Source organism: Hyperolius riggenbachi, chromosome 1, assembly GCF_040937935.1.
Source record: "Hyperolius riggenbachi isolate aHypRig1 chromosome 1, aHypRig1.pri, whole genome shotgun sequence".
Lineage (NCBI taxonomy): Eukaryota > Metazoa > Chordata > Amphibia > Anura > Hyperoliidae > Hyperolius > Hyperolius riggenbachi.
The window spans coordinates 298,573,379-298,590,216 of NC_090646.1; the positions used below are offsets into that span (position 1 = coordinate 298,573,379).

The 16,838-nt window shown below is 42.4% G+C and overlaps 1 protein-coding gene across 1 annotated transcript in view; it reads right to left on the bottom strand.

Annotated features, from left to right (window-relative positions):
* LOC137508681 (rho guanine nucleotide exchange factor 18-like) overlaps nt 1-16,838 on the bottom strand; it is a 249,878-nt gene that overhangs the window by 72,125 nt on the left and 160,915 nt on the right. The window contains exon 7 of the mRNA XM_068233775.1: nt 13,793-13,837. Coding sequence (XP_068089876.1) covers nt 13,793-13,837 — 45 coding nt within the window. The remainder of the gene's footprint in view (nt 1-13,792; nt 13,838-16,838) is intronic.

Sequence of the window (16,838 nt, forward strand, 5' to 3'; positions counted from 1 at the left end):
TGTTGCAGTTCAGAAGGGGTTTGTAGGTTCATGGAGGGCGAAGTCTAGGGTGCCAAGACATCTGGGCCTATAGGCTCCTGTGATGTAAATCCGGGCCTGGCTGTAACAAAGAAATGTTTTTCTTTAAAAAAGGTTATTATGCTGTTGTATATATTTTAGAGCAAAGAGGAAGTTCTGAGTTCAGGTCTGCTATAAACAGTTTGTTGCAGGGACGGATCTAGACCAAGTTGCGCCTGGGGCAAGGTCAGATTTTGGCGCCTAAACTGCCATTCCCCATCCAGTTTTGGCGCCTAAAGGTCAGGTTTTGGTGCCTAAAGATCAGGTTTTGACGCCTAAACTGCCATTCCCCATCCAAATTTTGCATCCTTTTTAACAATTCAACAAACTGCGCCTGGGGCAAGAGACCCGCCTGCTCCCCTCCCCCCCCCCCCCCCCCCTAGATCCGTCCCTGGTTTGTTGCATAGTATGCTTGCTTACATTATTATACATGTTACAAAGCCATTGTTCAGACACATATGAATCCAGAGGAGCCTCTTCATTGTGTATGTGACTACACAGAATCATGCAAGTTGTTGTAAACCAATTCCTGACTTAGTTATCTGAAGGGACAGTAGCTGTATTAGGAATGGATTGTGTAATAGCGGCTGGTGTACAGTGAGTCTCTGTGTGAGAACGTGCAAAGGGTTAATTACATTTCCTGTTAGATATGTGGCTAATTTAAATTATCTACTCTTATTTAATTGTTCCTATCAAGAGAGGTTGAGCCAGGACTTGTGATTGAGTTTGCCTGTAACGCCACAATAATTTATTGTACCAAATCCTTCAATTTCAGACCAAATTGTCCTTATGTTAATACTACACAAGTAAAGGTGCTTCTACCATGGTTATCTTGTTTTGTTAAAAGTGCCTAAATCAAAACCTGCTGGATGAACTTTCTTGCTTTGCATCTGAAAGTCAGAATCCACCGATTCCATTGAATACAATTCAATCCTCAGAGGACAGTTGGCGGCTGCATTGTGTGGATGTGTGAGTGAATGGGGGAGACGGGAGGTTCATGGATGGTTAGTCATTCCCTTTTTTAAGGATAACGATTTTTGGCACGTGTTTAATGTTTGAGATATCAATAACGTTTGTAGTTTTGAAACCATAAGTTAGGTTTGTGATCGACTGGGACATACATCTCCATACCATCATCTCACAGTTTGTGTTTTTAACTCAAAAACAACTGCCAACAGGAAAACTCTGTCCCAGAACACAGTCACGGAAGTTGCTGAATAGGACCTTTAGCGCTGTATAATCACTCTTATACACTTATAATCCGCTTTCCACTGGCCATCTACTGGATGACATATGATGTCTCCGACCCCTCTGGTGCTCCCTCCAAACCTATAGACACTTGTATGTGGGGAGACACAAAGCAAGAACATGGACTCCCTCACTGGAGATATCTAAAATAAACTTTATTCCTGTAAAAATATTAGTTAATTCTGTAGCAAAGATCACTCACATCAAGGGGTCCTAGTACACTTAGGACGCACCAACAATATCCAATTCCCACCTCAGTGGTAGTATTAAAAAATGTATAGCTCAGTAATGATACCCACTCTCAGCCCGACCAGTTTCAGCTGCCTGCCATTGTGTCAGGTGTATGGCGGTTAGGCAAAACCAGTTGGGATGAGAGCGGGCATCATTACTGAGCCATACATTTGTTAACAGTACCAATATATATACAGTGGGATCTGAAAGTTTGGGCAACCTTGTTAATTGTCATGACTTTCCTTTATAAACTGTTGGTTGTTACGATAAAAAATGTCAGTTAAATATATCATATAGAAGGCACACACAGTGATATTTGAGAAGTAAAATGAAGTTTATTGGATTTACAGAAAGAGCTCAATAATTGTTTAAACAAAATTAGGCAGGTGCATAAATTTGGACACCACAAAAAAGAAATGAAATCAATATTTAGTAGATCCTCCTTTTGCAGAAATTACAGCCTCTAAACACTTCCTGTAGGTTCCAATGAGAGTCTGGATTCTGGATGAAGTTATTTTGGACCATTCCTCTTTACAAAACATCTCTAGTTCATTCAGGTTTGATGGCTTCTGAGCATGGACTAGACCGATTTTCAATTATTTTCAGGTCTGGGGACTGAGATGGCTATTCCAGAAAGTTGTACTTGTTCCTCTGCTTGAATGGGGTGGAAAGTGTGCGCCCTCTCTGTCTCTCCTCTTGCCGATAATCTAAACTCCAACACCAAAGAGAGAGCCGGCAGGCAGGGGCGAGGGAGACTGGAGGAATCGAGAGGGATCACCATAGCAACACAGCCATAGGGGGCCCTAGTACTGCGATTTGGGGGTCTGCAGAGGGCCTCCTAGAGACCCACGGTGCCCTCCCCCCCCCTCCCCACTGTGCAGATCACCTGCAGTAATAATAACGGCAGCTTAGCTGGAGTCACACTCTCCAGCGTGCATGCAGGCCCCTTCTCCCTTCCTCCCTTCTTCACCCAGCGTGCATGGAAGCTCTCCAAGCCTGTCATTTGGCAGCCTCTGAAGTCTGAAGACGACAGGTCAGTGTCCAGTGTCCCAGCAGAGAAAGAAAAGCAATAGCTGGGGCAGCTTATCAGTGAATGTACAAAGTGCTGACCACAGGGGTCATCTGGGGAAGAGAGGGGGTGGGGGTACACAGACTCAGAGAATGCATACTTAGTAAACCTGAGGGGGAGGTGGGAGTCTGGGAGACGCATACTTTTGTAAAAGTGCAGTGTCTGGGGGACACTGGATCATCACTGTTTTTAATAAAAAGGAAAAATCTGTGTGTTAAAAGTGACCTGTGCCAAATATTTGAATAGTGTCTGGTTCAAGGTCCCCTGGTCTCTATTTACCTTACAAGTAGTGATAGCCCAAAGTGTTCAGTAGCAAACAGTTCACCATCTACCTACTTCCAGGCAAATGAGCTATGGCAGCAGTACGTATGCGTAGAACGGGCTAGCGGACTGTCCTCAGAGGAGCTCACAATCTAATCCTACCATAGTCATAGTCTGATGTCCTACCATATTAGTATGTATTTATATAACACAGACACTTTCAGCAGCACTTTCTGGCTATTAAAAATTAGTGTGTGTGCGCGTGTGTGTGTGTGTGTGGGTGGGGGGGGGGGGGGGGTTGGGTGCAAGCAAAACTTTGCTATGGGGCCCTATGATTTCCAGCTACGCCCCTGCCAGGAGGCGCAAATCTAAGGTCTGACAGCTAGGAACAGAGAACCGGGGGATGCGGTAGTGGTGAGAAATTAATTGGGAGGCAGTGACTACTTGATTAATTATCTGGAGGCATGTGACTATTTGGGGGGGGGGGGGCGCAATCTCAGTGTTTGCCATGGGCGCTATATTGCCTAGATACGCCTCTGACTAAATTATACACATAATTATAACCTTGCTACTCAGGCAACTTGCAAAGCAAAATGTAACATTCTGGTTGTCTTTCATCTCTCCTCTTCCCCACCTGTCGCCATCCCACCTGAAACAGTCTATGATCAAACTACTGGGTACACCTAAAGCACAGGTGTCAAACTCTAGTCCTTAAGGGCTATATCCATGCAAGTTTTTAGTATGGACTGAGAAATTGAGAAATGTGTACTACTTGATTTACCACACCTTTCCTGATTCAGTTCCATTAATTTAAACTGTGAGAAAAATGTGCGAGGACTTCGGCCCTTGAGGACTAGAGTTCGACATCCCTGACCTAAAGCACTACATTAAGTCAAGTTGGTAGTGAAAGAAACAGGAGTTCCACGATTTTAAATGTCTTCTTGCTCTTTCTCCCCTAGTATATTCTTGTAATATAAAATCAGGTCTGTAAGGACATAATTAATCCAGCCATTATAGGAAGGGGGTTCTCTTGGTTCTATTTTGTGACCACCTGTATTGATTCATAAAACAACGCACATCATTCATGCAAATTTTAAGATTTGCTGAATTATTGTAAGATTGGCGAAATTTATACATTGGTTCAAAACTGTAGAAGAAGGTTTAAACAAGGACTTTTTTCATTTGTTTTTGTTTCATATGCTGGTAAGATGGTGTTTACTGCCACTATTCATTCCCTTTAGCTTAGAACTAATGGTGCAAGTAGTCAGCCCAGTCACGTTTGAACTCTGGATTTATGATGTCTCTGCCTCACCCGGAGTCTGTTCGATCTAGTTAGCTAGCATGTCTGTGAAAGCCTCTTGAAGTGGCAATTAAGGCATCTAATTACATTTATTTATGTTTGCAAAAGAATGTTTCTACTCTGTATGTCCAATGTACATAAACTGTGTTTTTTAAAATCTTGTCAGTATATGCAGGAACCAAGTCCAATGAAGGCTTACTATTAGCCAAAAGCTTACTTTTGATTTATCCCTAAGTTAGCCAATAAATGGTATCCTTATTCAAAATGTCTTGAGATACGATTAAAAGCCTTTTTGACATCTACAGTGATTATAAATGACTCTTTCTTTTCTTGCACTGAAACTGAAAATTGTTGTGTAAATGTTTTCTTGCAGAAGTGTTTTTTCTCCTAAAGCTTATCTAATGTTTACTTAAAGTGAACCTCCAGACTAAAAATCAACTCAGCAGCACTGAAAAGGCTTGGTGTTTCTTTAACAGTTTCACAGCATCAGAACTTTGTTTCTCTTACCTAAGCCTCATTTTTAGCTGCACAGAAGAAAACTGCCCGGGCAGTTTTCCCCTGATGCTGTGCAAAGCATGATGGGATTTCTGATGTTGTTGTTCTCGTTCTGCTGTTTTGGTGCAATTTTTTTTTTTTACATTTTGAATTTGACATTTGAAGCCTAGCGTGTGCAGCTGGGAGGGGTTTTCAGGACACAGGACAGTTGGAACTGTGTCTCCTGCTCCCTGTCACCTCCTTACAACTAAAAAGATGGCTGCCCCCATGACAAAGATGGCAGCCCCCATGAATCACAAACATTTGCCTGTTCTTTTAAAACAGGGTGGGTAAAAGATTATATTACCTATCTATTCTAATTAACATAATTAATGTAACTTAATAACAGTATGTTTGTTTAGGCGAAAGTTCCCCTTTAAAGTGTACCCAAAGTGACATGATGAGGTAGACATGTATGTATAGTGCCAAGCATACTAATAAATAGTCTGTATTACTTAGAGTTAAACTTTTCTGATATGCAGTTCATCTCCAGTCAGGCTTAGTTGACTATAGCATAGTCCTCATTGATAAGGAATTCCAGCCATAAAACTCTTGCCTGAAAGCTTTAGAGTGTTATTATTTTATTATATTGTTAATATAGTTTAGCCTCTGGGACACAGAAACACTGTATCAGTCATATGAGACAGTACAACATTAAACCTAATTTTTTAGCTTTTAAAAAGAAAATAAAACTCTGTGATTCTAAAAAAAAGTTAATTTTAGGAGTAGGAAGATAGGTACAATTAATTGTTAATCTCATCAATCTATTTTCGCCCTTGGGTTTCCTTTAAACAAGATCAAACTACTTTCTCGTTCCGACAAGCTAGAATTCTCAAATGAAATTTCACATGGTAGATGTTTATTAGAGAAATAAGTCTGAAACAAACATTCTTTATTGGACTTCCCTTTTTTGGGATCAAATTTATGAACAACTAATTGGTTTCTTTGGAGAATGCAACTTCAGATTAAAACCATGCTTACAAGGTTACACAACAGTTGAGCCAACTGTTGACAGACTTTGGTAGTATTCATTCCTTAACCTACCAGGACCAAGGCTTTTTATGCCAGGAACCTTCGTCACTGCCAGGGCCGGATTTCCGCACAGGCCTCCTAGGCCGGTTCCTAGGGCGGAAACCTGCCGACAGGAGAGCTGGGGCGGCTGTCACACACTGGCTGTACAGTCGCGCTGTCCCCAGTCTCTCCTACGATCTACATTCTGGCTGCATAGAGAAAAGCGCCCCTCCCCTCCTTTCCTCTCCGCTCTGACACTGAGGGAGGAGGGGCTGAGCAGAGAAGCCAAGCCACGAGACTAGATTCAAGAAGAAGGGCGGCTACTCTTAGCAGCAGCAGCACAGCATACAGGTATCTGTGCATGGTGGCAGCGCTGTAAGAGGGAAGGGAGGGAGGAAAAGTGTCTGCAGAACAGCAAGCATTTTGCAGACTAGCAGACTAGAAGCACGCTGTGCCTGACTGGTCCTGTGGAATGAGTGACCAGCTGGTATCCCCCTCTCTCTCCCCCCTTCCTTCCCGGGAGCCTGTGACTCCCGAAGCTACTTAAACAGGGCTGCCTGGTGCTCTTATTGCACTTTTAGTCTTCTTGAGATCAGTGGTTTACTCTGTTGTTTAAAGGCTATTGAGATTGATTCATGAAATGTTAATGCGCTAAGCCGCATGGGTTAAACCAGTGAGCGCACACTATCAGCAATGTAGCAGCGGCCGCACTATTAAAGTATCACAGTCGTGCTACATACCAAACTTCAAAGGAGCACGCGTAGCCAAGGGCGCTCGCTACGCTGATAGCGTGCACTCACCGGTTTAACCTATGCGGCTTAGCGCATTAACCTGTCATGAATCAACCTAACTGTATCTATGTTTGAGCACCAGCACTTTCTCCCTGCAGCTATTTTATATGCATAAAAGCACTTACAAATTTATTACACTTGTTTTTATCTAATTGATCCAGCCTGATTAATTTGCACTGCGCTGTGATAGTCTAATGTCCTACATTATTATTATGTATTTATATAGTGCTAAAATCTTCTGCAGCACTTTAAAGGACCACTATAGTGAAAAAAGTAGGCAGTTACATTCTGACAGAACTGACAGGTTTTGGGCCAGTCCATCTACTCATGGGGGATTCTCAGGGTTTTCTTTGTTTTCAACAGCATTTCCTGAACAGCAGTTTAACTGCCAACATAGTAAGATGCCAGCCAGCCTCCCTTATCACTTGCACACTATTTTGTCAGTTAGAAAGCGAGTAGGGAGGCTGCCTGGTATCTTACTATTTTGGCAGTTAAACTGCTGTTCAGGAAATTCTGTTGAAAACCCTGAGGCAGGGGTCACACTTACCGGCTTTCGTACAAGTTTTCTGCACAGAAAAACTGACTTCAACTGACAACTCATGTTAATCAATAAGCAAGGTCACACTTTAATGCAGATTTCGCATGCAGGAAAAAAAACTGACGTTTTGCGCAATTTGTCAGTTTTCTCTATAAATTACATTAGCTGCTGTAAGGCAGAGGTCACACTTGTCTTTCAGTTTTCTGCAAAGTGTAGAAACTGAAAGACAAGTGTGACCCCTGCCTGAGAATCCTCCATGAGAAGATGGACTGGCCCAAAACCTGTCAGTTCTGTTAGATTGTAACTGCCTACTTTTTTCACGATAGTGGTCCTTTAAAGGGAACCAGAGAGGAACGTACAGGAAAAAAAAGAAAAAGCTTTTATACATACCTGGGGCTTCTTCCAGCCCCATAAGCCTGCATCGCTCCCACGCCGCCATCCTCCTCTTCCTGGAGCCGCCGGTACCGGGCCCGTCACTTCCGGCGGACGCGGCCAATTGTCCGCATCACAGGGGCTCCCTCCATACCCGTACACATGCGGCTGCGCAGTAGGCAGCCTCAGGCGTACTTGTATAGAGGGAGCGCCGTGTGATGCGGAGAATCGGCCGACTGGCCGACTCGCGGAAGTGACGGGACTCGGTACCGGCGGATCCAGGCAGCGGAGGACGGCGGCGTGGGAGCGATCCGTGCGTATGGGGCTGGAGGAAGCCCCAGGTATGTATAGTATCTTTTTCCTGGGGCCTCTGGTTCCCTTTAATCACCTTAGAATTGTGATCATACACACACATTGAATTTCTAATTTGATTCCCTGCGGATTTGTTCACTCTGATCAAATCAAATGGAAATCAATTCCTTTATATTTGATTGATTTTGACCAAAAATTGATCTAAAGCAGGGGAGTCAAACTCAAATACAGAGTGGGCCAAAATTGTACACTAGGACCTAGTCGTGGGCCAAAATTGTACACTGGTACCTAGTCGCTGGCCAAAATTGTACACTGGTACCTAGTCGCTGGCCAAAATTGTACACTGGGGCCTAGTCGCTGGCCAAAATTGTACACTGGGGCCTAGTCGCTGGCCAAAATTGTACACTGGGGCCTAGTCGCTGGCCAAAATTGTACACTGGGGCCTAGTCGCTGGCCAAAATTGTACACTGGGGCCTAGTCGCTGGCCAAAATTGTACACTGGGGCCTAGTCGCTGGCCAAAATTGTACACTTTGGCCTAGTCGCTGGCCAAAATTGTACACTGGGACCTAGTCGCGGGCCAACCTCAATGTCTACTGGCCACCTACCTCCCTTTTAAAGTTCTCTGCTGTCTAGAGGTCCTCCCTCCCTATGCAGTTCCCTGGTGTCTAGAGATGCCCAGACTCCCCTATACAATTCCCTAGTGTTTAGTGCTTTCCCCCTTTCTCCCCATATGGCTTCCCTGGTGTTCTAGGGCTTCACCTCCAATACAGCTTTCCTGGTGGTCTAGAGTGGGCCAAACATAATGCAAAATAGGGAAACCACTTGAGGGCCAAATTTAATGGCTCTGATGGCCAAATTGGGCCCGCGGGCCGGAGTTTGACATGTATGATCTAAAGTATCGATCAAACTGGACGCCTGGGTCAATTGGGGGTGGAGCAGGAGTGGCAGATGATTGATAGGCCATAGCATTGCATTATATCAAACAGTGCAGCGTTGGGGTTCGATCAGTTTTCAATAGATTCCCTGCTGGAATCTATTGAAAAGTAATGTGCTGTGTGTGGTAGGAATCAATGCCTTCTGAATTGATTCCTTTCAGAAAGGAGCCGATCGCTTTGGAACATTTGGTAGAAATCTATAATTGTATGGCCAGCTTTACTCTAACCTGATACTTAATTTTAACCCTTTTCCCATAATTCTATTCTCAAATTCCTAGCCTCACCCTAATTTGCCAAAAGGCCTAGCTTTTTAATCTTTCCTAAGCACTTTTTTTCTTTTTTTTTTTTTTTTGTAAGTACCTAAACCTAATAACCTGATCTATTAGTATTTCTAACCTCCCCCTTTTTCAATGCACGAAACCCTATCCTAACCACGTTGTTGTCATGGGGCGGCTGGAGGTAATGGGCCTTGGGCGGTAAAAAGTACAAATCCGGCCCTGGTCACTGCTTCCATGCATTCCAACTCATAGATTGGAGTGTTTATGGTCTCCTGGCCTTCCATACAAATCTTGAGAAGGTTTATATAAGCCAAAATGGGAAATTTGAGCGTTGGAGCAGGCGTGGAAGTTTGGGCACCAGTGCAGCTTCAAAGAGAAATTAGGGCGCCATGTGCTCCGGGGCCATCTGCTTTACAAACTGCAGCTACAAATAGCGTGGACAAATGCCAGCTATTTGTAGCCACTGTGTGTACAGCAGGTGGACTGGCACCTACTATTTAATCAAGCTCCACCGGCAGCCAAATTTCCTTTTCTAGTCGCAATTAACATAAGCGTCAATAGGATGCCCACACTTCCGCTGCACCAGATATTTTACATAAATAGCGATGAAGGCAGCATGTATATTGGCGGGTTTGCCGCAGTGTGATGGTTAGGTTTAGGCATGGGTGGGAGCCGAGGTAGGTTAGGGTTAAGCATTAGTGGGGGGTCGGTTAGGGATTGATGGTAGGGTTGGTTGAGGTTAGGCATTGGTGGGTGCAGTTAGATTTAGGCATTATGGGGGGGGTCAGTTAGGGACCATGGGGGACAGGCATCGTGGGGGGTGCAGGTCGGTTAGAGATCGGTGGCAGGGGGGTTGGTTAGGGTTATGCATCGGAAGAGGGAGAGTTCACATGAAAATTCATAGTTACATAGTTAGTTTGGTTGAAAAAAAGACATTCGTCTATCAAGTTCAAACAAAAAAACAAAACTGTCCTGAACCCGCATATATACCAGTTAGAGTAAGGAGTAACGTTAGTATAATATCAGTAACATTTACCCATATTTTACTATCGGAATTACCACTGCCTAATCGTAGAATATCTCAGAATCAGAATCAAGTTTAATGGCCAAGTACAGGGGTTTGTACATGGAATTGTTTTTAGCACAGACAAGCTCAAGTAGTACACAAGACAAGATATACAGTAATGTAGACTAACATACAGGATCTTCTCAAAAAATTAGCATATTGTGATAAAGTTCATTATTTTCTGTAATGTACTGATAAACATTAGACTTTCATATATTTTAGATTCAAATACACACAACTGAAGTAGTTCAAGCCTTTTATTGTTTTAATATTGAGGATTTGGGCATACAGCTCATGAAAACCCAAATTTCCTATCTCAAAAAATTAGCATATTTCATCCGACCAATAAAAGAAAAGTGTTTTTAAAACAAAAAAAGTCAACCTTCAAATAATTATGTTCAGTTATGCACTCAATACTTGGTCGGGACTCCTTTTGCAGAAATGACTGCTTCAATGCGGGGTGGCATGGAGGCAATCAGCCTGTGGCACTGCTTAGGTGTTATGGAGGCCCAGGATGCTTCGATAGCAGCCTTAAGCTCATCCAGAGTGTTGGGTCTTGCGTCTCTCAACTTTCTCTTCACAATATCCCACAGATTCTCTATGGGGTTCAGGTCAGGAGAGTTGGCAGGCCAAATGAGCACAGTAATACCATGGTCAGTAAACCATTTAGCAGTGGTTTTGGCACTGTGAGCAGGTGCCAGGTCGTGCTGCAAAATGAAATCTTCATCTCCATAAAGCTTCTCCATAAAGAAAGAGTACTTAGTAGATCAAGACCACCTAAGGAGATGTGCCGTCGGCGGGCGTCTACCCAGGTGTGAACGCTGGAGCAAGGGAGTGTGATTGGGAGGGAAGGTTGAGGAGATCAATAGCTTGGGGGAAGAAGGTGTTTCTGTGTCTGTAATTTTACTGATATTCTTCTAGTGGCTATTTCCCGTGGCCAGATTACTTCAGCGCCCTTTTTGCATGTATGCCAGGAAGCTTTCTGGAATAGATGACTCCAACCTGAATTATTGCAAATTCTTTCTGTTTTAAGAAAGCAAAATTTTATTTTTCTTAGCATTTTAGTAAGGGGGCTTTTAGGACCATTGTAGCCCCTTACACACTCCAATGAGTTCTGGTTCACCATGAGCTTGCTGGTTAGTCTGTACCTCTCGGTGTTACAAGCCCTACTCCATAGAGCCAAATTAATCCATGCCATGCACTGATGAGGATCAAACAATCCGAAACAGTCTGTATGCATGTTGGATTATTATGGCTCTGTACAAATTAACAAGCTGACACATCATTGCATTCCAGCGGTTCTGGAGGTGTGTTTAGCTTCTAAGGGTAACTGGTTAATTTGCATATATTCAGCAGTGATGCACTGGGAGACATCTCAAGCTCACTCCAACCTGAATTATCGCAAATTCTTTCTGTTTTAAGAAAGCAAACTCTTGGAATAGATGATGGGATTGATTTAAAGTATATAACTTTTCATAGTAGTGACTAAAGATTACTCCTATTTCTGAAGGATTGTGTTTTCAGCAAACCTTTTCATCCCATATTTCTCTATTAAGTGTTCAAGTACGTCTTTCCTTAAAGGCCTTGCACATTTCTTTTGGAAGGCATTTTATGTGATATGATGCTTTTCCCTCGGTCCCCCTAATGATAACCAAAGATAACACATTTTGTTCCACTGTTTAGAAACCCCACCTGATAACAGAAAAATACACGTTTGTGCCATCAAACAATGCTCCTTATACTGCTGAGGTGTTTCTGCAATTATGTGAGCCATTCCAACACTTTATCCACCTCACTGATGGTGTTATTGGTATCATCACAAAAAAAAACCAAAAACACAAAAAAAACTTTTTTTCAATAAAACCTAGCAGAACAAAATGGGGCATGGCCTCTCATGTGTATTAATAAATAGTGATGGTAACCAGATTTAGGCTTAACGTGAACATTTGTAGGGAGAACTGTTTTTTTTACAATGCAAATCGCTTATTTATTACACTTACTTCTCCCAGTTGAAAATGGATAATATTTAACATTAAAAAAGATAGCACATGTATAAAAAAAGCAGTTTTCATCACCTTTGTATTAGTTTATAACTGGGGTAAAACTCAAAACTGATGGAATGCGCTGATGAATTTGTGACAAAAAACTGTCCTTACTCAGCCATTAGGGTCTTAAAAGGTCAAGGTGGATGCTCTCCAAAAAGATAATTTATGAGAAGTAAAAATCATTAAAAACCTTACCTTCTTTTTAAACTGTTTTTAAGTGTTTTATTTGTATACCAGGTGCCTCCTACCTACTCAACACAGAAGGGGTTTTACGCACTAGATCCAAAGCACAAGAAACCAACACCTTTGAGGCCAAAAGAGATTACAACCATCCCGACACCTCCTACTTCTGATCTGCCACCAAAGCTTGGGAAACTTCCCCCTCTGGAGAAGTCAACTGGAAGGCAGAAGTTGGGGATTGATGCCATCGGGTCCACTGATGATGAACCTTATCTTCAAAAAACAAATCTGCACTAGATGCATGAAGTTCAATACCACTCAAACTTGGTTATAGCAATCTCTCAGTTTATTTGAACAGTAACACAGTTGCTAAAGTGAAAATAAAATATAAACACTCAAAAACCTCCAGAAGAAAACTTTGATGAACAGGTGAACGTTTTCAGAGTTGTTTGCCTTTTCTGAAATTGTGACTGTGATGGTTTTTGACTGTTACTGTTCTATATTGCAACTAATGATTACCCATGCAACAAATGCAACTAATTGACTACCCATATGTACAGGACCGCACAGCCTCAGTAAGGCACTCATTTCCCTAGTGGCTCCTGGATGGGAATATCCACAAGGTAACTAGCATCTATTTTCTTTGGCTCTTGTAAGGCTTGACTGTCTTCAGTGGGTTCACACTTTAAAGTGCATTATTACAACAGCCTATGGTAAGCTTTTGGAGGCAGCCAATTGACCTATAAATATGTTTTTAGGTTTTTCTGAGAGCAGAGAGCTGCCTTATACACACACTAGACAGAACTCAGCCGAAGTGCCTGTACATGGCAATCTTGGCTGTAAATCTAGATTGTGTATAGGTGTCCTATGAGTTCATTTGAAGATCCAACTCAGAGTTACACATCAGCTTATTTACTAAAAGGAACAGAGCTCTTGGTAAATAGGAGAGTCCCACACGCTCACCAATACTTCTCCACTTGGTATCAACCTTTATGGCTGTTGTTTTCCATTCCCTGAGATAGGCATGCTCACTCAGCACTTTGAAAATGTTTTACTCTGGTTTACTACTGGTTGTATTGATGGCACTGAAAATAGTAGTGGACAGGCCTAGATTTACTTCACATGAGCCTATAGGCACAGATGTCCTGGCACCTTAGACCTCGCCCTCCATGAACCTACAAAGCCCAAACCGCACCACAAGTGTGCTGGCTGACCAAGCTGTCACTTCTCCTTACTTCCCTTTCCCATCATAAGTAGCTACAGGTGCCCCTTAATATTGAGAGAACTTCTGGCTACCTAATACTAAGTAGCTAAAGGCGCCCCGTTTGAAGGGAGATCTGGTCAGTGAAATACAGAGAGCCTGGTGAGTAACCTCTCATTTACATTCTCATCAGGACTCTGCTTAGGAAAGGAGGGAGGGAGGAGCTTGGGGAGGGGAGTGAGCCGCCTTTCCATCATCAGGCTCCTGTAGGCACGTGCCTACAGTGCCTTATGGTAAATCTGGCCCTGGTAGTGGATCAGATTTTCTCTACATGATTATAAATGCATAGCAAGTACACTTACCCATGATATTGCTTCAGTTCTTGTAACACTTGCTGCACAAACAACCTGTTTGGAGAAATAAAAGTTGTGTTGTCAGTAAAACAAAATTTTGACATATTTTTTAAAACATTTTATCAGCATTTTATCTCTTCATAGGGAAATCCATTAAATTGTGGTAAAGACAAATATATTTTTTTCTTAAACGCAATGGTCTGTTGATCCAACTGTGTAATTAGCTTCATTGTTTCACTCTTTGTTGTGTGCATAGTTGGCATCATAGTTTGTTCAAGTACTTATCTAAATACATCTTCTGTAGGATCGTGCCACTCAACTTTACATTCTTCATCAAACTTACTTACTACCTAAGCAAGTTGCCAAATACAATCCTAACGCTCAAGATGTATGCCCTAAATGTGCCATACCCTCCCCCTCCTTCCTTCACCTTATTTGGAGCTGTCCACAGGTTGATTCCTTTTGGAAGCAAGTCATCAGTTTCCTCCATGACAAAATGGGTTGTCCTGTAACCTTTGACCCAGTACTATGTGTACTTGGAGTAATATGAGATGAGTATTTAAGAGCTGCCACCAAAACCTTTATTAGAGAGACGTTATTTGCCACCAGGCAGGAAATTGCCCTGCACTGGCTATCACCAAACTCACCCCAACTTGCTTGCCGGATCAAACGCCTTGGAAATGGTATCGCCTTTAAGAAACTTGTCTACACTCACAGGGAACGGTTACAACAATTCCATTTAGTGTGGGATAAATGGATTGATCGATAATGTGCCGGTTGCTGAGCGCAATGTTCTTTAGTGCGTTCTGCACTGGTCTCTTTATACTTCTGTGCCCCCTTCTTAATATTCTTAACTAGCTCATTGCCCGACGTTGCCCAGGAATGTATTTGCCTGATGTCGGCTCCACCCACTTTTTCTAACCCTAACAATTACTCAATGACCAAGTTTGTGAGCTTTGTGGTCTTTGGCATCAATAATTTGCATTGAAATTAAAAAATCTGATGGGTTGTTTGTGGCTCCACCCCCTTTTTTGAATTTGAACCCCATTCACCCAATGACCAACTGTACCAGGTTTGAAGCCTGTGCCATTAACAGTGAAAGAATGGTAGCAATTAAATATTCCCTTGAAAAGCAATAGGTGAAGTTTTATACACTTTTGTAGGCTCCACCCACTTCTCTGAATATTAATCCCATTCATTGAGTGAGCAACTGTGCAAAGTTGAAGAACCCTCCCATTGACAGTGTAAGAATGGCTGTAGTTTACATTTTCCCAGTGAAATTTTTATTTGTCTCCACCCACTGATGACCCGGCATTGCCCGGGTATGTATGTGACTGGTGTTGGTTCCGCACACTTCTTCTTACCCAAAAGCACAAACACTCAATTACCAAGTTTGTGAGCTTTGGGGTCTTTAGCATCAATAATTTGTATATTCCCATAGAAATTAAACAAATCAGATTGGCTGTTTGTGGCTCTGCCCCTCTCCAGCATTTGAACCCCAGTCACCCAATGACCAACTGTAGCAGGTTTGAGGCATCTGCTATTACCAGTGTAAAAATGGCAGCAATTTAAATATTCCCCTTGAAAATCGACAGGTGAAATTTGATTGGTTATTACAGGCTCCACCCACTTCCCTGAATATTAATCTCAGTCACCCAGTGACCATCTGGACAAAGTTTGGGAACCCTGCCATTAACAGTGTAAGAAGGCCTGCAGTCTACATTTTTCCAGTGAAATTTGGTTTTGGCTCCGCCTACTTTTTGTAACTTGGACATACAGTCACTCAATGATCAAGTTTGTGAGCTTTGGGGTCCTTGGCATCAATAATTTGTATTTTCCCAAGAAATGAAACTGTTTGTGGCTCTGTCCCCTTTTCTGAATTTGAACCCCAATGACTAACTGTACCAGGTTTGAGGCTTGTGCCATTAACAGTGCAAGAATGGCAGCAATTTCAATATTCCCCTTGAAAATCAACAGGTGATTTTGATTGGCTTTTTATGAATATTAATCCCATTCACCCAGTAACCAATTGTGCAAAGTTTGAGAACCCTGCCATTAACAATGAAGAAGGGCTGCAGTTTACAATTTCCCAGAAAAATCTGTTTATGACTCCACCCACTTTTTGTAACCTTGACACACAGTCACTACTTAATGACCAAATTTGTGAGCTTTTGGGTTCCTGGCATCAAAATTGTGTGAATGGAAACAGTTTATCCAAAAAAAGCAAATCTGATTGGATGTTTGTGGCTCCACCCCTTTAGTGAATTTGAACCACAGTCACTTGATGACCGACTGTAGCAGGTTTGAGGCCTCTGCCATTAACAGTGTAAGGCCACATACAGACATCAGACCATAGTCTTTGGAAAATGAAAGATCACAGACCAATCTTACCACCCTTCCTGTAGTATAAGAGCCATACTCTACACAGTCTTTTCTATGGAGCTGAACTCCCCATCAGAAAAAAATCTCTGCAGGCTGCTGCACACACAGATGCTGTACAGACACAAAAGATCAGTATCTGCAAAAGATCTGTTCCTGCCAAAAATCCATTCCTGCAAATTGCAATGATAGTCTATGAGATCTGCAGATCATCATACACACATGATTTAACTGACATTCATCTGCAGATCTGCAGATCTGAAAATCCATCCTGGTGGATCTGATCTGCAGATGAATGTCAGTTAAATCATGTGTGTATGATGATCTGCAGATCTCATAGACTATCATTGCAATTTGCAGGAATGGATTTTTGGCAGGAACAGATCTTTTGCAGATACTGATCTTTTGTGTCTGTACAGCATCTGTGTGTGCAGCATCTTGCAAAGATTTTTTTCTGATGGGGAGTTCAGCTCCATAGAAAAGACTATGTAGAGTATGGCTCTTATACTACATGAAGGGTGGTAAGATTGGTCTGTGATCTTTCATTTTCCAAAGACCATGGTCTGATGTCTGTATGTGGCCTAAGAATGACAGCAGTTTCAATATTCCCCTTGAAAATCTATAGGTGAATTTTGATTGGCTCTTGTAGGCTCCACCTACTTTTCCGTATATTAAT